The sequence below is a fragment of the Triturus cristatus genome, chromosome 8 (genome assembly GCF_964204655.1).
Source record: "Triturus cristatus chromosome 8, aTriCri1.1, whole genome shotgun sequence".
NCBI classification, from domain to species: domain Eukaryota; kingdom Metazoa; phylum Chordata; class Amphibia; order Caudata; family Salamandridae; genus Triturus; species Triturus cristatus.
Window position 1 is genome coordinate 69,253,946 of NC_140591.1, and position 22,518 is coordinate 69,276,463.

Sequence of the window (22,518 nt, forward strand, 5' to 3'; positions counted from 1 at the left end):
ATAAATATTTTGAGAAGCGGGACTTAAAAATCGGCAATATACTTTATACAGTTCGATATGTGAATAAATACTTTGTAGGCTTTTTAACAATGAGAGAAAATGCAGAGCAGTTCAGGTATGCAGTACTTTCAGTATCTAAGCACACGGTGGTTGATACCATCAGATATTTACCATCGCGGTCGTTGGGGAAAGAAAGGGAAGCCTATAGCTTGAATGGAGTTCAGAGAACCCCCAACACGGTTACTGTTGCGGTCGCCGGCAGCATGTCTCTGTTGGTAAATGGATGCCAAACACTGCCAACCCAACAGTCGCGGTTGCTGGAAGGAGGTGTAGATTTTGCAAGCGTCTCTGATGTCTTTGCGGTCGTTGGAAGGAGGACTCCGCCAAGGAGTTTCGAAGTTCACCGGCAGTGGACAAGCCACAGGTGTGATGCAGAGCAGACAGTCATAGAGTATGCGGTCGTGCCAATGTTGCTGCAGTATGCCTTCAAAGTCACTGGCAAGAGGGTATGGGCCCTGAGGCATGTGGCTGTTTCCAGCATTGGTTGCTGTGCTGAGAGGATTCCTCAAGGTGATGGAGGCATGCAGGGGTTGGTTCCACCGGACTAATGAACCAGCAGGCCTGGGGCAATGTTTCTTTTTGTAGTGGTGAGTCGCGTCGACACAGAGTGTGCCGGTCCTCAACCACGGTGTTTTCTTTACTGGCGGGTGCCTAAGACTAGAGCCTCTAGCCCGCAGGGAAGTTCTTTGCAATTGACAAAGTCTGCAGGGGCTCTGGGGTTTCCTGGAGGCCTTGCAGGGTTCAGGAAGGATGGCAGGTCACAGTTGTCAAGTCCTTTTGCAGTTGGAAGGGTTTGCGCTGGTTTCTTCTGCAGCAGGGCTCAGTTCCTGGTCCGCAGCGGTCTTCTTCAGTCATCTTCTTTTGAGTTGTCGAATCTGAAGACAGTTTTTGATGAGCCACCTAAATACTGAATATAGGGGCGTTTTGGGGGGATGCCAGGTAGGAGCTAATGGGCTGTCTACCTGCAGGGTGTCTACACCCTCTGTAAGCTCATCCCACGTGAGGGGTGGGCATACTCTGGCTTCTAATTGACTACTTTCCCATCCTTAAGATGGCGGATAGTAAAAAGTGGGGTCTACCTCAGCTGCCCCACCTGAGGGGTGGTGCAGGGTGAAGGTAGACTCCCCTCCTATTTAACAGAATTTTCCCGCCAGCCCTCCCGCCAAAAGTGGAATAGGACTGGTGGGGGGTCACCATCTGCTTCTAACTGCAGGGTTCAAAGGTGGCATGTCCTTTAAAGTTCACGCTTCTGTCGAGGCAGATCCTGCAGGGCGGAAGGTGTGACCACCTCTGCCCAAAGCAGGCATTGTTTCTCGTTCCACAGTTATATGGCTCTCTATCCAGGGGTCCAGAAACATGTCTGGTGATGGCATGCTGGCAAAAACTAGACCGGGACATCACCAGTGGTTGGTAGGTTTTAGGGGACCCTCCAGTAGGGTCTCCTGTGTGAATTTAATAAATAATCTAATACTGCTATCAGCACAGATTTATTAAGAAAAGATGTTTGGTACCAAACATCGTAGAAATCAGTGAAGCCATCATGGAGCTAAGAAACTCATGTTGACGAGTATCCAGCCCATGTACTCTTTATGGCTTCTCTGTTTACTTATGACAACCAGACTGGATTTCATGGGGGCCCATCTGCTAGTGAGCGTAGGCCCTCACATAGGATATAGTGCACCCTGCCCTAGGGCTAAAAACCTGCAGTAGGGGTGGCTTACCTTCATCTTATGCAGTCCTGGGTTGGCATGGCACAAAGGGCTGTTTGCCATGTCGATTCTTCCGCTGGATCTGGGCGAGGGATCCCTAGGGGACCCCTTCTGTCCTCATACCCTGGGCACTGTGGGTGCCATTTACTGGGACTTATAGAGGCAACAGAGGGTGTGCCAATTGTGGTACATTAAGGAAGGAGAACTGTCAATGGGATCCTTTTTAACAGGGGCTCAGTGCACTTACAGTTAGAAATCACATCAGACATCAGGCAAAAAATGGGGGGGGGGTAGCTAAGTCAAAAGAGGCACTTTCATACAGTGGTGAAGTGTAAACGTATATTGGTAAATAAGATGTAGTGCAACGACCACAAAACATAAATACTAACAATGGCACAAAGTTGAGTTCACTAGTATAGCCCTAGGACCAAAGGAAGTACCTTTCAATATTTAATCCATTGATGAGTTGAGGAACCTAAGGCAAATAGATGAAGCAACTCTAAAAAGGAGGCAGAAGACAAATGCGGCAAAGGAGAGTAACTCCACTGTATGATGGATTATGAAGAATTCCATTAGAAATACTGAATGTGGATAGCATGTTTAAAAGGGAGCATTGTCTAGAGAAGAAAACAATGAAGATTGAGCAGCTTGCAGACAAAATAGCTGCTGCTCAGTAAGAATGCTCAGTCACAGCTACAATCAATCAATCAATCAATCAATCAATCAATCAATCAATCAGCTACAAATGTCAAATGGTAGAAAACAGCCTCTATAGAGCATAAAGGTGAAGGCAAGTGCAGCGCAGGTTCAGAGGTCCCAAAAAGGCATGAATAGGGCATGGGTGTAAACGGAGCATGATGACGAATCAGAGCGCTGACAACGTGAGTGGTGCGCTAGTGAAATGGCAGCCGCTCACGTCCGAGAGGATCTCATCTCTGCGGCTCCGGGGGACACAAGGAGCTCCAAAATGATTATTAGCCAGATTTAAAGGTTGCGGGGATGATGTGGAGCATGATGAGATGTCCCAGCCAACAAAGTGCAGGTGAACAATGGCTCAAATAGCAGTAAAAAGCTCCGCAATACGATGGAGCTCAGTAATCCGCCACTATCTTGTTCAACGCTGAATCCACACCCTCTGAGTATAAAGATCTTGTTTCAAACCTTCCATAGTTAAGCTATGGAATTCATAGCCAGTCACAATGTACAAAATTAGTTCTCTTTGCCACTGGATTCAAGCTAGCCTGGCTGATGAGGGCTATTACCCCGAAACCGGTCCCAGGATGCTTGTTTCCAGTCCAGGGAGAACATATCTTGGCAGTCCGGGCTGGACTGTTCCCATGAGGCACAGGGTCAAGACTGATTTGCATATAGCTGTGTACGAACTGGGGTGGCAGAGTGGGCTAAAGAACGGTGATGGATCAAACCCAGATCTGTGACTGGGGGTGAGTGTTTGAAAAGTTTCAGCACTCCATCCATCATTTCCTTGTGTTTGCAAAATTAGTTCTCTCCTTACATCAGGGAAAAGATAAGGACTTTAATTTTTTTCCCAGTGGATGCCTACAGCTCCCTTATACTATGTGTTAGACCTGTCATCTTTGGCGTGATTTCCCCTGTCTTTTTGCTTCTGCCCTCCTGTTTTTTGACTGTGTGCTGCATTTCGTTTTTACTGGTTTTGTGACACTGGGCACTTTACCACTGTTGACCAGTGCTAAAGTACAAGTGCTCCCTGTGTAAATTGAATTGCTGATTGATTTATCCATGATTGGCTAATTTGATTTAACACTAAGTCCCTAGTAAAGTTCACATGGTAAGCCCAGGGCTTGTAAATCAAATGCTACTAGTGGGCTTGCCGCACTGATTGTGCCGCCCATATGAGTAGACCTGCAAACGTGTCAGTCCTGCCACTACAGTGTCTGTGTGTGCAGTTTTAAACTGCTATTTTGACCTGACAAGTGCACCTACTCAATGAGGTAATAAATCAGGTAAACAAGTGCCTGAATGAACTGGATGCACTGCTGTGTATGTTCTTTTGTAACACTTGTCAATTTTTAACCATAGATTACAAAATTAAATCAACTACATGATCACAAAGTGCTTCCATCAACTTTTTCATTGTAAGCAATGAATATATCACATCGATACGAATTTTCTGTAGTAGTTACAAATGCTTCTGTACATTTATAAAGATAAAAACATACAATCTCAAACTTGAAACTGAATGCATATTAATAACAGTACATTCTTCTTGAATGAAGATCCACTTGGTTGTGTGATGCCTTATGTGTTTAGGGATGGACAGTCCCTTCCTCAGGGGCAACTAGAAAAGAAATATAGCCAAACGTTAAATTACGCTGACACTTGCTACCAAAGACTTCCTATACCCAACTAGGTGAGTAAGCCAGCTAAGGAGAATACCTAAAGTCATCCCAAAGTTGAAAAGAAAACCACCAATACATGCCACTGGTGTTATCAAGAACAAGTACCGATGATTCACATGCCCCAAATATATAAGCCAGTAGAGATGTCATACAAACAAACCAATACGTAAAAAGAATAAGAATACCTCAAATAGTCCCTAAATACCCATGTTGTTGCTCAAGATTCACCTTCATCAAGACCTAAATCGTGAGTATGCTTTCTGTGTAGGTGATATGGTAAACCCAAACGATACCTACTACCACACAAAATATGTGGTAAGTACCAATCCTCACCAACGAACGAGTATTGTTTATGCTGAGGTCCTAAAAGCGTGACGTGAGCAAACGTAAAAAGACATGTTATACAGAAGCAGTTCAGTGCTGTATGAATAAAACTTGAAATGTGCCCAGTGTAAAAATACCTTTCAAAACTGCCAGAAACAACCTGACTTGGCTGCACCTGTGTTAGAAACCAAGATATACAGAAAAATACTTCCTAAAAATTGTCTTCCCCACTGTGGCATGCTGCCGTAATGTCTCCTGTACAGAGACATTCCTGTTTTGCAATAGATGCACTTACCCGATGCAGAGCGAAGTAAGGGACCGACGTACTATTCTCTCTAAGCCATAAGCTGCAATGCCATACTTCTCTTAAATAAATCCCACCATTCCTGCCAACAGAACAAAATCCCTACCCAACATGGCTCCACCTATCACCATGCGTAATCTAGACTCCCAATAATGGAGCGGCCATCTTCTCGTGGTATCTTGTATTTTCAGTGATATGATTACCAAAGGCCCTGATTTTATATTAAAAACAGAGCTTTGGACTATACCATTTCCCGCTGGAAGGCAATATTTCTCTCTATGTGATCCCATACCTGTCTTTTCACTCAGTTTGGTGCTTACTTTCCCTCCTTGTTAAAGAACAGTAGATGTTTCAGCACCCAGGCTAATGTGCTGCATAGCGAAAATACATATAAGGTCCCAAAGGCGAGACCGATTGCATTGCAAATGCTTGTTCACTATTGCAAAGACTATCTCTTCCAATAGGGTTACATGGGTATTGCCTTGAACTATCTTTTAAATGTAATTTCCCATTGGGAGCAGATAGAGATTCGGAGTTTGGGGTCTCTAAACTCACAATTATAAAATGCATCTTTTGGTGAAGTTGGTTTTTAAATTGAGTGTTTGAAAAAGCCACTTTTAGAAAGTGTGCATTTTCTTGCTTAACCATTCTGTGCCTCTGCCTGTTTGTAGAATACATGTCTGAGTTGGCTGACAGTAGGGATCTTGGGCATTCACTCTAGACAGTCACACAAATGGAGCTGAGGTGTGCCTTGCATATCCTGATGGGCTATCACCAGGCTGATGGGCCTTCCTGAACTAGAGTGGTGAGAGGAGTTGTCACTGACACCTCAATAGGGCTTTGTCTGCCCTCACACAAAGCTGTCTCCACCCCTTTGTAGTGTGTCTGGAGGTAGGCGCGGGAAAGGCAGGGTCTTATGCACTACAAAGTCTTTCCTTTGAAGATTGCCTACTTCAAAGGCAGAAAGGGGTTTAAGTATTGGACCTCTTTCACCCCAAATTCAGAACACTTCTGGACTGAAGACATTCTACCAGGAAGAAGAGCTGGCTGCTGTGGGAGAGACTGCCACTCTGCCTGTTGCTTTGTTGTGCTGGCCTGCTGCTTGCTGCTTCTGTCCTGAGAGTGAAATGACTAGACTTTACTTTCTTCATCCTGCTTCCAAGTTTCTCCAACGGCTTGTGCATGCTTGCCTCCTGTTAAGAAGTCTCAGGGCCATAAAAGACTTCCTCTACCTGTGCCTGTGCTCTTCTGCTGTGAACCCTGACTTGTTAAGTGGTGCTAAATCCAGTCCTTGGCCCATGGAAGTGTAACCTGGTGAAAAATTCCATGCATCGATTGTCAGTGCCCGTGTTCTCAGCAAAGAGTCCACACAGCACCTACTTTGTGGCTGAAAAATCCCCACAGCCCTAGCCACTGATGATTCGCCACATCGCCTGGTTCACGGCTGTAAAATCGACACATCGCCGCCGTTGCATCGATGCAGCACATCTGGATTTTTGACTCTTCGTCCCTCGACGCTGTCTCTTCATCGGCATCGGCCCAAAGTAAGGGACCAAGGCCTCACCTCCCCAGAGCCTGTTATGTTTTTTGAATGTGGAGCATCCAAGGCACTTTGTGCTAAAAAGGAATGCATCCACAGATTTCTATGGACTTAACTTATTTAATCGTTGAAGAGTGATATGTTGACTTGTGTATACTGGTGTACATATCCATTGAAGGTTGGAGCCAAGTTAAAAATGGGTGGGTGCCACTAAATATTTTCTCGATAATTGATAATAGGGTTGGCATTGTGTGATAAATCTGCACATTTGCGAGTGCATTACCACCCTCTTGAAGAAAGGTAAATTGCGAGTGTTTTGCGACCGCAATTGCAATCGCAAAACATTCATACATGGCGTAGAGAGTCGCTATTAGGAAGGGACACCCTTGAAACGCCCCTTCCTAATAGGGAGTTGCAATTCCTATTTAGCGAGTCGCAAAAAAATTGCGACTTGCAAAATAGGAATTGTACATGGCCCTATTTGTTTTTGCATGCGCAAACGGGTTGCTAACCCGTTTGCGCATGCAATTCAGGGCCGTACATCTGGCCCTATTTCTTGAAAGGAGTAAAGTGCCCCAACCATATGTAATGAGGCTACCCCAGTCACCTTGGTTCAGCAGCTTTATAAAGGATCTCGGCCACCTGCCTCTCTACATGGTCATGGAACTTCTTGTTGACTTGGAATATGGTGAGTACCTACGATTGTGGTTACTTTATCTAATATATCACCATAGCATACACAAAACCTAGGTATTTCCGATAGATGAATTAAAACAGAGTATCACAAATGGAAATCTCCTATCATTAGCAAAATCTATACTTGGGGACTACACCTAATATGCAACTGTTGACTTACTTTTCAAGATCGATTCTGTGCTAGTGATGACCACCAGTAAAGAGCTTTACTAGGGCTTTAAGACATATTTCTGCTCTACAATGTGTCCTGATGGTCAGCTCAACGAAATACCTTTCCAGCCCTGAGTAGTGTTAAGTGCTGCACATATCAATTTTCGCTCATTTGCATTTTCTGTCTATCTAGGTGAAATGGAAAGTGGGACAGACAATGTTGCAGAGATAAGACCTGAGGCAGGTTCTAACCCTCACACACCTGACACTGAGGAGCAGCCAGACAACCCAATGGATGAGGAGAAACCGTTGGCTGATCCCAACACACCAGGTATGTAAATATATCTAAGGTGCCTTGTTGTACTGTAGCCGGGCCTCAGAATAGCCAACGAAGAATTCAGAGGGGTGCTTTCTATAGCTTCAGTTGAGAAGAAAAAGAACTATGCGAAAGAGAAACCTGCATTGAGGACCGGTTAGAGCCAGAGTGCTACAGTTCTGCTAAGGTCCCCTGTTATGAGCCCCATTGTACCCCACACAGATGCATGAACTTTTTCCTACATTTGTTCTACCTCGCTCTACATAATGGTTCTGGTGCTGACCTTTTACCTAGTTATGTGCCGAATAAATGTTGTGTGGTTTTCTTCGAAAACTTGCCTCATTTATTATGCATGAGGATTCTTAGTACCATACAGTAGGATTATCATCTTCTGTATAATAACTCTGTACAAAAGTCACCACTATCGTCATCCTTGAATGACAGGCCCACAGTACCATTTTAGGTAGACCCACTGAGGGTACCTTTTGGGTATATAAGCACCACATCTTCGCTGGGCAAAGAAGAGGAGAAGTTCCATGCTGACACGAAACGCTGAGGTCCCTGCACGCAGGCACTCCAGAAAGCAGTTGTCTGACAACCCTCGCAGGGTGTCCAACTTGAGACCAAGACGGGGTCCTTCTGTGAGAAGTTGGCCTGATGTATGATGTCACTAGTTCTAGTGTACACCTTATATCAGTCCAAACAACCCTTATCCCTCTAGAAGGGAGGGATAATATCCTCATCCCCAGAAATGGGATGGGGGTATTATTCCAAAGTGTTAGACACCTTACACGACATGTTTTGATAAAGCCAAACCATAATTACCATAACCGTTTAAGATTATAAGGCACTTACTTAGTATATGGTTTGCGTGGCCCCTAGGGCCTAACTGTATTACTTACCTGTGTGACTTAATGTATGCTTAAATAAGACTGTGTTGTACTTACCTCTAATCTCATAAAGAGTGCTGAGGGTTTGACTAGAATAAATACACGTTATTTTATATATATATCTGTTGTGGTGTCCTTTCATTTGGTATTCAAGGGATTATATATGGTATCACAGCTGGCTACACATGCCATTCAGAGTTTAGCCTAAGACTGCTCTTGTCCATGCTACCACTAGGGTAGCTGGTCTATAAGGTTGACTTTACAACCAATCACCATAAGGGTTGTTTGGACTGATATAAGGTGTACACTAGAACTAGTGACATCATACATCAGGCCAACTTCTCACATTGGTGAGCAGCGGTTGGGATCTGAGCTTGCTGTTGTAATACCATTGTAATCTTGAGATACTAAATTGAAAGATCACACAGATATTGTCTAGGTACATATAACATAGATTATAATACTTAAGTCCTACTGGACTTAGTGGTTGTAGGTTGAAGGGAGTAACACACCCTGACTACAACTACCAGAGAGGTTTAGTAGAAACAACTAGTGTAGGTAGGTGCACACACCACACCCTCACTAGATCATGTCTCTGGGAAGAGATCAAGAAGATGCTCTCTCAGGAGGGGCAGGTCTACAGAAGACCCCCTCTAGATATGATACCCTAACTTTTCAGGAGATGAGACAATTGTGTACCTCCGTAAGTTAAAACAGGGTGCAAACCCTACCCTCCTTCAGCTAGTACAACTCCTAGAGGAGTATGATGCCCTTAGAGCCTCACAGGCCAGTACCCTAGGTACAAAGGAGGGTCTACCCACCACAGATGAGTCAGATGGGACTTCAGATGAAGAGGTAGACAGCCAGGGCCAAGTAGGAAGACTTAGCCAGGCTAACCTAAGCTTACATGGGAGTTTGCATGGGGTCCCCCCCATACAGACCCCCAAGTGGGCTTACACAGAGAAGCAGGAGGGAAAGATCTCCTTCAAGGGAGTCCATCCACTCCCATGTCTCTAGCATCTCTAATGCTTCCTCTCACAGGGGAATGACTTCCCCTGAGAGAAAGGAGCATGAAGCCAGAATGAGGGAAGCTAATCTGAGGATTCAGAGGGAAGAACTTGCCCTTGCCAAGGAGAAGCTTGCTCTGGCTAGAGAGTAAAAGTTAAGTGGGTCAGAACCCACTGGTGGCAGCAACATCCCTAAGGATAGAGACAGGCACTATGATAATAGAAACCTGAGCAAGATTGTCCCAACCTACAAGTGTGGGGATGACATCCACAAATGGATAACTGCTTTGGAGAGAGCTTGCAAAGTACAGCAGGTACCCCAAAGTCAGTGGGCAGCTATCTTGTGGCTCTCCTTCTCTGAGAAAGGTAGAGACAAGCTCCTCACAGTTAGTGATGAGAATGCAGACAATTACACTGTCCTGAAGAGTGCTCTGATTGATGGGTTTGGCCTAACCACTGAACAATACAGGTTGTTGTTCAGGGATACCCAGAAGACACAGACTCAGGACTGGACTGACTTTGTAGATTGTGCCACTAAGGCTCTGGAAGGCTGGCTAGTGGGAAGTAAGGTTAAGGACTATACAGGTTTGTATAATTTGATAATGAGAGAACAAATCCTTAACAACTGTCAAAACTAGCTACTGCATCAACACCTGATTGATTCTGATCTGACTTCTCCCAAGAATTGGGAAAGAAGGCAGATAGATGGGTCAGGACTAGAGTTAAGCAGAAAAACCAGAACCAGGGCGGTGATCAGAAAAAGGCAGACCAGAAGGGTAATGATCAGAAACAAAAAGACCAGAAGTCTTCACCAGGCCCCCAAAAGGCTCAGGGGGAGGGTGGTCCCAAAAAGGATAAAAAGAAAGATGGCCAAAAGAAACCATGGTGCAACTATTGTAAGTCCAACTCACATTGGTTTAGTGAGTGCACCAAAAAGGATAAGCCCCCAGCCACCATTGCCCCTAAGGCAACTGTACCCCCTAGTCCAGCTGTAAGTGGTGGTTCCCAGCAAAAGGGTGTAGTAGGGTTAACCCTGGGAACTGAGGAGGATTCTGGCCTAGTCAGAATACCTACTCAGGCTGTTCTGATCTGTGATGGGGACTTAGCTTTGTCCTCTACTGTAGGCCCCAGTAACCTGGGCAAGTACAGACAGACTCCTTTTATCAACCAAAGAATGGCTCCGGCCTACAGGGGCACTGGGGCTAGTGTCACAATGGTGACACCTGCCTTTGTGGACCCTGGGCAGATCATACTAGGTGAGAATTACCTAGTGACCAACGCTAGCAATGCCACTACCTCCCATAGTGTGGCTATTGTTAACTTCTCCTGGGGAGGGGTAACTGGCCTCAAGAAAGTTGTTGTTAGTTCAGACCTTCCTGTAGAGTGTTTACTGGGCAATGATCTTGAAACTTCAGTTTGGTTTGAAGTGGAGTATAGGACCCATGCAGAAATGCTGGGGATAGATGCACATGTCCTTGCTGTGACCAGGTCACAGGCCAAAAAGTGCACCACTGAACAAGTGCTGGATCCTGAAACTATGGACCAGTCACAACCCAAGAGAAAGAGCAGTAGGGTTAAGGCTGTGCCTTCCCCCCCTGCCTCAGGTGGTGGATCAGCCCTCCCAGGAGGATGATTCTGAGAGCCCTGAAGGAACTGTCCTAGAAGAACTTGAACCTGATCAGGTTGAGTTTCGTGGGACAGGGGGACCTTCAAGGGCAGATCTGAGGCAGGCTCAATTAGACTGCCCCTCTCTTGAACCCCTCAGACAGCTGGCTGCTGCTGAGGCTGCAGGGAATGCTCAAGGTACCCATAGAGTGTATTGGGATGAAGGGCTACTGTACTCAGAGGCTAGAGACCCCAAGCCTGGTGCATCCAGGAGGTTGGTCATACCACTGAAGTTCAGAGGCTTCCTTCTTACCTTGGCCCATGATATTCCCCTTGCAGGACATTTAGGCCAGAACAAGACTTGGGACAGGCTTGTCCCTCACTTTCACTGGCCCCATATGTCGGAATATACCAAGGAGTTTTGTCGCTCCTGTGTCACCTGCCAAGCCAGTGGCAAATCAGGTGGCACTACAAAGGTCCCCCTCATACCACTACCTGTGGTGGGGGTTCCCTTTGAAAGAGTGGGCATAGATATTGTAGGACCAATGGACCCACAAACAGCATCTGGGCACAGATTTATACTGGTGATAGTGGACCATGCCACCAGGTATCCAGAAGCTATTCCCCTGAGGACCACAACAGATCCTGTTGTGGCAAGGGCCCTGCTTGGAGTATTCTCCAGAGTGGGCTTTCCAAAGGAGGTCATTTCTGACAGAGGTGCCAACTTCATGTCAGGATACTTGACTGCAATGTGGAAGGAGTGTGGTGTGAACTACAAGTTCACCACACCCTATCACCCACAGTGCAATGGGCTTGTTGAGAGATTCAACAAGACCCTAAAGGGAATGATAAAAGGTTTACCAGACAAGCTTAGGCGAAGATGGGACATCCTTTTACCCTGCCTTCTGTTTGCTTACAGAGAGGTCCCACAAAAGGGGGTTGGCTACAGCCCTTTTGAGCTTTTGTTTGGGCATCCTGTAAGAGGACCCCTATGTTTAGTGAAGGAAGGATGGGAGAGACCTCGCAGACAACCCAAACTTGACATAGTGGATTATGTACTTGGTCTCTGCTCCAAGATGGCAGAGTATATGAAGAAGGCTTCTAAAAACCTTGAGGCAAGCCAAGAACTCCAAAAATCTTGGCATGACCAAAAGGCTGTGCTGACTGTTTATCAGCCAGGGCAGAAAGTGTGGGTGTTGGAGCCAGTGGCCCCAGCAGCACTCCAAGACAAATGGTCTGGACCCCACACTATTGTTGAGAAAAAGGGAGAAGTCACCTACTTTGTGGACCTTGGGACTCCCAGAAGCCCCCACAGGGTGCTTCATGTCAACAGATTGAAGGCATATGTTGACAGGGCAGACATGGGCTTACTCATGGCTACAGATGAGGGGCAGGAGGAAGAGAGTGACCCTCTCCCAGACCTGTTGACTCAGAACCCTGATGATGGCTCAGTTGATGGTGTGGTCTTTTCTGACAGCCTCACTGTCCATCAGCAACAGGACTGCAGACAGGTTCTGCAATCCTACAGACATATGTTCTCTCTGACCCCAAGTCAGACAAACTGGTGCACCCATGAGGTGGACACTGGTGACAGTCTGCCTGTGAAGAGTAAAATCTACAGGCAACCTGACCATGTCAGGGACTGCATAAAAGTTGAGGTACAAAAGATGTTGGAGCTGGGAGTCATTGAACCTTCAGAGAGCCCTTGGGCTAGTCCTGTAGTTCTTGTGCCAAAACCTCACACCCAAGATGGTAAGAGAGAGATGAGGTTTTGCGTGGATTACAGAGGTCTCAATGCTGTCACTAGGACAGATGCCCACCCACTACCTAGAGCAGATGAGCTCATTGACAGACTGGCAGCTGCTAAGTTTTTGAGCACATTTGACCTGACAGCAGGCTACTGGCAAATCAGACTAGCTGAGAATGCAAAGGCCAAAACTGCTTTCTCGACCCCAGGAGGACATTATCAATTTGTGGTAATGCCCTTTGGTTTGAAGAATGCACCTGCCACTTTCCAAAGGTTGGTGAATCAAGTCCATACTGGGTTGGATGATTATTGTGCAGCTTATCGTGATGATATTGCTGTCTTTAGCTCCACCTGGGAGGATCACCTGGTCCACCTGAGGAATGTTTTAGAGACCCTGCAAAAGGCAGGCCTCACTATCAAGGCCACTAAGTGCCAGATAGGGCAAGGTTGTATACCAGGGCCACCTAGTTGGTGGGGGTCAGGTTCAACCACTGGAGAGCAAGATCCAGACCATAAAGGACTGGACTCCTCCAACTACCCAGACTCAGGTCAGAGCTTTCTTGGGCCTGACTGGGTACTACAGAAAGTTTGCTAAGAACTATGGGTCCATTGTGACACCACTTAATGACTTGACCTCCAAGAAAATGCCAAAGAAAGTTCAGTGGACAGTAAGCTGTCAAAAAGCATTTGATGACCTGAAGCAGGCCATGTGCAGTGCACCTATTCTGAAAAGTCCAGACTACTCCAAAGAGTTCATTGTCCAGACAGATGCTTCTGAGTTAGGTGTGGGAGCTGTTCTTTCACAACTGAATGTAGATGGTCAAGACCAGCCCATTGCTTTTATAAGTAGAAGGCTGACCTCTAGAGAGAAACGTTGGTCAGCTATTGAGAGGGAGGCCTTTGCTGTGGTTTGGGCCCTGAAGATGCTGAGGCCATACTTGTTTGGCACTCACTTCAAGATTCAGACAGACCATAAGCCCCTCTTGTGGCTAAATCAGATGAAGGGTGAAAATCCCAAACTTCTTAGGTGGTCCATTTCCCTACAGGGGATGGACTTCACAGTGGAACATAGACCTGGGACTGACCATACCAATGCAGATGGACTCTCCAGATATTTCCACTTAGAACATGAAGACTCAACTGGTCAAGGTTAGTTTAATGTCCCTAAGTTTGGGGGGGGGGGGGGTTGTGTAGGAGAGTAGGGTCTGCTTTCTATGTTCACCCCCACTTTTTGCTTTTGCTTTACTGGTTTTCGACTTGGATGTGGCTGTGGGCCTGCTAACCAGACCCACAGCCCTGCTGTTCTCTCTCTAAATTGATACTATGTACTTTAGGTGCATAACCCATTTGGATAGGATCACCTTATTGGCCCCTGTACAGTGTACCTTAGGTACCCAGGGCATAGGTGTACCCTAGGCCTACCAGGGGCTGCAGCATGTATTATGCCACCCCTGGCCTGGCCTTCCATTATGACACAACTGGCTGATCACTCAGCTGGGGCAAGGTCGTGTAATCACCCCTTGCTTAGGTGTAGTATTCCTATACCTAACTTACATATAGACACCTCTGGTAACAGTGCGCTCTATAAATGTGAAAATAAATAAATAAATAAATAAATGTGTACCTATCAGCCACTCCTATGGCAGGCCTTAACAATCCTGGAGGCAGAGTGCTTGGTAACATGTGAGATGGTGCTCTAGCATGAGCTGAGCCTGTCTGCAGCTTTCGGAACCATGTCCTTATAGCTGTTCTATGATATAGCCTACCATATACTCTTAAAGTGCCTTATAATCTTAAACGGTTATGGTAACTATGGTTTGGCTTTATCAAAACATGTCGTGTAAGGTGTCTAACACTTTGGAATAATACCCCCATCCCATTTCTGGGGATGAGGATATTATCCCTCCCTTCTAGAGGGAGAAGACATGTTGTAACCTACTTACCCGGTTAAAGTTAACCAGAGCCCCAGCATCACAAAATGGATGCTGCTGCCACAGACACGAGTCTGACCTCCTGCTGCTGGGAGTGATCCCGGCAAGGGAGGCTTGGACAATAGGTTTCCTACCTTGGGAGGTGCGAGCACCACCCCAGACAGGCCTTAGTGTATTGGGGCAGGGAGGGATGAAAAGAATGAGACATGCCTGGGGCACACAAGGTGTCCCGTGCATAGTCCAGTTCAAACCGGTGCTGGGGCTCTCCAGCCCCAGTCCTGGCGCGAAACTGGACAAAGGGAAGGGGGTGTAACCACCCCCCTCCCAGGTCCCACCCATAAGGCGAGACCTAGCAGGTAACCCAGCCCCCCAGATTTGGATAAGAGTGGTAGCTGGGCCCCAGGAGATTAGATTATCCTGAACCTGCAACTTGAACAGAAACCCTGGACCTTCGACATTCGACGAAAGAAGAAGACTGAAGAATCTCCCTTGTGGCCAAGGAGTGGCTACCCTGTGCAAACAGGCACCATCAAGAGACTACCCTTTGCTTTGCTGAAGTTCTACGAGGGACCGACTGCAGAGCCCGACCATAGCCTTGACTTCCAGACTTCTCCGACCCTGATCCACATCCACAGCCGAGCTGAGATCCGTGGAGGCGACGAGAGACATGGGACCGGCTACCTGGGAAAAGTGGCGAGTATCTTCCAGCGCAGCTTCTGAGGTACCCTCGAAGTTATGCACCGGGATTGAGAAGCCCCAACCCCAAGCACCATCTGCACCGAAGATCAGCCCCCACACTCCACGAGTCCTGCTTGGGGCCCTTCTGCATATTCCTGCTTGCCGCGTCTGTCAGGTTGCTTGCCCGTTGGCTAGTGGCCTTTGTGACGACGCACCCTGAAATCTTCACCGCTGGTTTGGCTCCTCCAGACTGGCTCCCGCTTCTTTGCAAAAGAGAAGCACCCCAGACCTTCCTGGTCTGCACCAGAAGCAAGTCCTCCGTTCTTCGTGGGTTCCGCTTGCCAAGGCTTGGTGAGTCCTAGTCCAACTTTGACGCCGCCGACAGCAAGAGCCTTCGTGGGACAGCTCGCCTCCTGGTCCTGGTCGTCCTCGACGTTCCCTGGTCCTCGTGGCTGCAGCGACAAGCTTCACCTTCACCTGCAATCTTCACGACATCGCCTGGTTCCTTCCTGGTTCCACGTGGTCACTGGCTAGTGACCTTGACTCTGTCCCTTCTGCTTGAAGGTCTCCTCTCTTCTTGATCCCAGCCTTGGGATCCACCGGACACTCTTCACTGACTGCCTGTCAGCAACTTTCCTTCAGGCATCCATAGAAGTCCACGACGAAACCCGACGCAAGTTCACACCTATGCACCCGCAGTCCGTGGGCTAGGTAACTTGGGTACTTCGGTGCTCACAAGGGTAGTGACTATCCTAGGGTCTAGTTTCCGTGTGTCGACTCTCTAGCTGCTTCAGAAGTGTCCTTAAACTGTTAATTGGTAACAACTACTATTTCTATCGACTTCTACGCATTACGCGTGAGTGTTTCCACTCTGCACCTGAATCCCGTGGGCCTCCCACTTCCTAACTGTTGCTAGTGCAGTGTAGCCCCAGCGATTCCCTAGGCCTAGGCCTTTCCTATTTCCGTGACAGTGGTCCTTATACCACTTACTTAGTATATGGTTTCCGTGGCCCCTAGGGCCTAACTGTATTACTTACCTGTGTGACTTAATGTATGCTTAAATAAGACTGTGTTGTACTTACCTCTAATCTCATAAAGAGTGCTGAGGGTTTGACTAGAATAAATACACTTTATTTTATATATATATATATCTGTTGTGGTGTCCTTTCATTTGGTATTCAAGGGATTATATATGGTATCACAGCTGGCTTCACATGCCATTCAGAGTTTAGCCTAAGACTGCTCTTGTCCATGCTACCACTAGGATAGCTGGTCTATAAGGTTGACTTTACAACCAATCACCATAAGGGTTGTTTGGACTGATATAAGGTGTACACTAGAACTAGTGACATCATACATCAGGCCAACTTCTCACACCTTCATTCTCACCGATCAAGTAATGGGGTTGGCTCTTTCCTAGGGGGATTCTTTGCTATACACCAGCATACATGCTTGGTACACTTAGCTAGGGTTTGCATCTTCGGATTACTCGTGATTATTGTCATGCATGTATATGCCTGCATATATCTACTGTTTTAGCACCATGGTAGAATTTTACCTTTTATTTTACTCTGTTGGTGTTTATAATCATATATAAATATATTTTTTAAACAGATTTTTATTGGTGTTTGCATACATCCATACAGTATTGTCAATTAATATTCCTGCAGCTGCAGAATGTACAGTACTCAGCCTGTGATTCCTGATTAGATTCCCTTATTGCTGTAAGATCTAGTGGTTGTACCTTTCGCAAATACAGTAAGCAACAGGTCAAGTGATACTCCTCTTAACAATCAAATCACCTCAGCTTGGACGATAAATTCCAACAGTTATGTTAATTACTATGAACAATTACCCCCCCTCCCCTTCCTCCTCCCTCCTCCCACCCCCAGGCATGTCATGGTGGGCCAGTCTTTGAATAACAGAAAGTGGTCTGGTTCCCTCCTCCTCATTCTCATGGTCTGATCCCGACAGATCATTTTAACCATTCAAACCATCAAAATAAATCAGATTTGCTAATCGTCTCGCCCTCAGCTATGGGGAGATTCATTTATTCTCGTTGTCTTAAACCTCACCCAGACCCTCCCTAGTGGTGCGCTTAATCAACTTTTGTCCTCAGGGAGTTCTGTCAGGTGGCCAGTTCCATTTTTCAGTTCCTCGACTAGTGCCCTCCAGGCTCTGGCCGTCTCCAGTGAGCTCTTCCCTCCCTTAGCATTCCTAGTCCTGACTGCTCCTTCATAGTCCGACCAGCATAGCAGCTCCCTTTTCCAGCTTTCTGGACTAGCCCCAAGGAAATCGCTCTTCCAGGGTCTAATAATTAGTTGTCTAGACTATGGAAATGCGTTGATGGCCTCTATTAATGAGGAAGTATATACCAGACTCCAGGTGCTGCAGAATACCTCCGCCAGACTGGTGTTGAATCTTCCATATCAGTCCACATCAGCTCCCAGCTTAAAATCCCTGCACTGGCTCCCTGTCAGGAAGCGTGTTCATTTTAAGATCTCCTGTTTGACACATAAGGCTTTGTATGGAAATGGTATAAGGTATCTGGCCAAAAACGTAACTGGTAAGTACCAAAAAATAATCTTAAGTCAGGGCCAAAATTCTTACTTACCTCTCCTAGGATCCGTACCACCAGAAATGGCGGCAGATCATTTTCCTTCTTAGCTCCTCTTTTCTGGAACGAGCTACCAATGCAACTCCGAACTATTACAGATCACTGACTGTTCAGAAAAAAGATTAAACCTGCCTTTTTTAGACATGGTTTCCTCTCTCTTATATTGTGAATGATTCCCCTCCATCGAAGGCACTACAGCGCCATGATACCCTTGTGGGTGATATGTGTGCTCAACAAATGTAGATAACATAACATAGGCCCCCTTTGTCCCTTCCAGTTCCTGGCTGTTACTCTTTTAGCCAGGAGAAGTGCCAGGTCCTGAAACCCGCTAGTGACTTTAGTCTTGGAGGTATGTGGGAACCAATGAAGGACCCAGTAGTCTATCACCTCGGACAGCGTGTCGGCGATCATTTTCAAAACCTCCCCAGGTATGGGCAAATCCAAAACCTGTAGATGAACTTTGCTCCTGTCTACGCGCAACGTGGGCATGTAGCATTGGTCATCGCAAAGTATCGGTTTATCCTATCCGGTGTAAGATATGCTCTGTGTAGCACAATAAAGTTAATAAGCCTGAATCTCGGGCTCCTGGAAACCTTTGGGAAACGGCTCACTAGTCCTTCCCATACGTTCTCCGCTATGGGAATCTCCAGATCTTCCTCCCATTTTGTTCTTAATTTGTCTATGGTAGCCACACCCTCGTCTCGGAGACGGCCGTACAAGCATGTGATTCTTTTATATGTTCCTGAGGATAGCAATATGTACTGGCACCCGGCTGACAGCAATGGTTCCTCCATCCCCAAATTCCAGTGCTTCTGGATTGCCACTGTTAGCGCTCTATGCAAGAGGAAATGACCCCTCGGGAGTTCATATCTTTCTCGAAAGTCTTCAAACTGTAACACTGTCCCATCCTCATATAAGGCCCCCACTGTGTTTACACTTGCCACTACCCAAAGTCTTAGTCCATGCCAATCCGGCTCCATGTGGGAGCTCCCTGATCCATTCTAGCAGGATATCCAAGGTGTAGGTCCTCTTAGGTTTAGATTTCCACAAGGAGTGACCACAGTACTTACACAGTACCTGGAACTCTGGGCTACTGTTTGATCTTGAGACCGCTAGTCTCAGCATCGCCCTAGGCAACTGTTGGGTGTCTGGAACATTGCAGTGCAGTTGCTCTATGCCTGCGGTCCTGCCCGCCACCCACTGTGTGAGCCATTGGATCTGGGCCGCTAAATAGTAATTTTCAAAGTCTGGAAGTGCAAGTCCCTCCTCTGCCAAAGGCCGTTGCAGTGTAGTGAGCGCCACTCTGCATCTAACAGCCCCCCCATACAAATCCTGTGATCAATGACCTGAGGTCTCGAAAGACACTCGCCGGGATCCATATCGGGAGGGTACCAAAAAAATATAGCAGTCGTGGCAGCACCACCATTTTTAGAAGGGCTACTCTGCACATCACACAGAGGGGCAGGGAGGCTCAGAATTCCATATTCTTTCTTATTCCCCTAATGGCCTTCGCTACATTGCCCTCAATAGTATCCAAGGTATCGTGATACATTTTTGTCCCTAGGTACAATAAGTATCTAGACTCCCATTTGACATCCTGCTCTATATCTGGTCTGTCTCTACCCGCAGTGGTCGAAAACAGGCATGAATTTTCCAGTTGACGTGGAGTCCCAAGACCCTTCCCAGATGTTTGAGAAGCTCCTTTCCACCCCATAGGTCCCCCCTCGTATTCTAGAGGAAAAGCAGAAGATCATCAGCATACAGTGCTATATAATGTTGTTGGCCAAATAGCTCAAGCCCCTTGGAAGTTTTCCAAGATCTGTCGTGGCAGGCTAAAGGCTCCATGGCCAAGACAAACAGGAGTGGCGACAAGGGGCACCCCTGTCTGGTGCCCCTGGTCACCTGATAACTGTCTGATTTCATTCTCCTGATCTTCAATGGGATGCCATTCTTTGCTTCGAACGAGTCCCCGCTTCCCACCAGGGGTTGCCATTATTCTGTCTATTCTTTTCCTCCTGGTTATTGACCTGTCCAACTCGACCCACCATGCACACCTCCCCTTTTTGTGAATCCCAACCCCCAACAGATATACAAACTCCCGTACCCCAGGACAGACGTAAGAACAAACCCCATCCTAACTAGACACCAACGGGTGTCCGAATGCGGGTGCACCTGCATTTCACTAAATAGGGTGGGCTGGTGTCATAGTCTCTGAGCAGATCCCCCAATCCCGGGTTCCCCCATCACAATGAGTTCAAACTCCAGGTACAGTTCCAGTTAAGTACCTGAAGGCTACGACCTTTCAAAGACAACGGGCTCTTGCCACCTGCAGATGCGCTTTTCACAACCCGTCGCAATCGCCATTAGATTATCTCGTCCACCGTTCTTGGCGTGACCATCGGCAGTTCCGTGTCAGTGTCTTCTGCAGAGCTAGTGTCTCTGGTCACCTCCGAATTCTGGTCCTCCTGCTCACTGATCAAAGAACATGGGCTCCTGTCTGTGTTGCTGATTTCAGTGAGCGCCCGGATCACCTTTCCACGCTTACGTTGGGTTTGTTCACATGTGGGAACATTTTTCTTTGTGGACTTCGGTCTTTTACGGCGAGATTCAGGCTGCCTGGTGCCACATTCTGGCCTTACATCCGAATGTGCTTTAATCTATTTCCAGGCATCTTGTGGGGTCATGAAAAATTGTGCACCGGTGGGAGTGACCACCCGTAGGCTTGCTGGGTGTAACATTGTGTAGGGGACATTTATCTGCCGGAGACGGCTCATCACCCCTAGAAAGGTTGCACGTTGCTTCTGAACCTCCCTGGTGACATCCGGAAACAGCATCACTTTACTAATATTTATTTGTAGGTCTCGTCGTGCTCGAGCTAGGATACGGTCCCGGTGCTACTTCCTTGCGAAGCCATTGCTCCATGTAGGTCAGCTTGTCTGCTCCTTCCGCCAGTTCAAGAGCCCCTAGTATTCTTATGTTATTTCTGCGGTATCTATTTTCGCTGTCTTCTGCCTGCATTTCCAACACCATAACTTTACTCTCAAGGAGGGATACGGTTTCTTGTAACATGGCTAATTCCGGTGGTATGTCTGTTAATGTTCGTTCGGTAGTGGTGACTCTTTCAGCCAATCTCTGGTGGTCATCTTTCAGCAAATTGAGATCAGCCCCTATACTGTCTATTTTAGTCTCGAGCCTCCTGTGAAGCCGTTATTACCTGCATTATGTTGCCAAGTCCTTGTCTCTGATGTCGTATGGGCCCAGTATTGTGATTGTCTGGGCTGCGTTTCTTGATGATTTTCCCCATTTCTTCTGGGCTGCATCCTTTAAAATTCCCTCTAATGCTGCCCCTCTCTGTCGCCTTTCACACCCAGCTTTGTCTTGCCTATAACTGGTTCCGACCTACTCCCGGGAATTGCTGTCTTCAATGGGGGTGTGCACTGTATTCTCGCAGATTCAAATGAAACACCATTTAAGCCGGTATACTCTATGTGCTCTTGTGTCTTTCTGTCTTTTCAGCAATACCAGGGGACTTGGCTGAGGTTACATGCTTCACCCCTTTTTTCTGCCTCTGAAGATTTCACTCCCCCAGTTATTGCTCACTACCCACTCGCCACCTCTTATTCACTGCACCGTTCAACTTACTCAGTCATGACAAAGTGTTCACACTGATCCTCATTAGATCGCCAGGTGAGGGTAATTCAGGGGTCAAGCCCCCAGTGTTTCTGCCATGCGGGACTCGAGAGGCCTCCTGACTGCCCAGGTCTGCGTGTGTCAGGTGCAAATGACTTCAGCTTAATTTCAGTCGGACTCTGTTCTATTTATCTGCTCTCCACACCCTTGCCGCTCCTGCTCTCCGCTGTTCCTGGTTTACATCGCTGGGGGTCATCTCCATTGATCCTCCGCATTCTTCTCGCAGTCACCAGGTTTAGGATGCCTATCTCAGTGTTGGGTACCTATTACTCTTCCACTGGGCTGCACCGCTGCCCGCTCGTCTCCGTAGCCGTAGAGGTTCTTCTTACGGCCTGGGACTGAGCTGCTGCAGTGCCAATGTCATTTTCTGCCTCTTTGTTTCGGGGTTCCAAGGAGTGATTGTCCACACCGAGGCAAGGCAGGGTAGTCGCAGCTGCCCTATGCTGCTGTTACTGCCTGCGATGTGTCCGGTCTTCCTGCTAGCACAACCATCCCCTCAGGCATCTTCCGTGGGAGTCAGGCTGCCATTGTCTTGTTCTGGGCTCCTGCTACCCGAGTCCACTTCCCTCAGCTCACAGCAGCTTACCCACAAACCTCGGCACCTCAGGGCCGCCTTCTTCTCTGCTGGACTCTGCAGAGCCTACACACTTGCAGAATCAGGGGAGGCCTACCATGGAATGGATTACTCGGTAGCCGTGCTGACAGCCGCCATTTTGTGCATGTCGAGCTGCTCCTATTGTTACTCTGCTCGGTGCTGTTTCAGGGCTGACCCCAGGCATTAGACGCGTCTCCCCAGGCGTATTAATGTACCTGATCCCCTGTGACTACTTTACGGGAACCGAGACATTCAGGATAATAGGTAATGGGGGCTTATCG

The 22,518-nt window shown here is 47.3% G+C and overlaps 1 protein-coding gene across 1 annotated transcript in view; it reads left to right on the plus strand.

Annotated features, from left to right (window-relative positions):
* Positions 1 to 22,518, plus strand: part of CFAP44 (cilia and flagella associated protein 44) — a 557,576-nt gene that overhangs the window by 33,792 nt on the left and 501,266 nt on the right. The window contains exon 2 of the mRNA XM_085621005.1: positions 7,355 to 7,492. Within this exon, the coding sequence (XP_085477131.1) occupies positions 7,355 to 7,492 (138 nt within the window). The remainder of the gene's footprint in view (positions 1 to 7,354; positions 7,493 to 22,518) is intronic.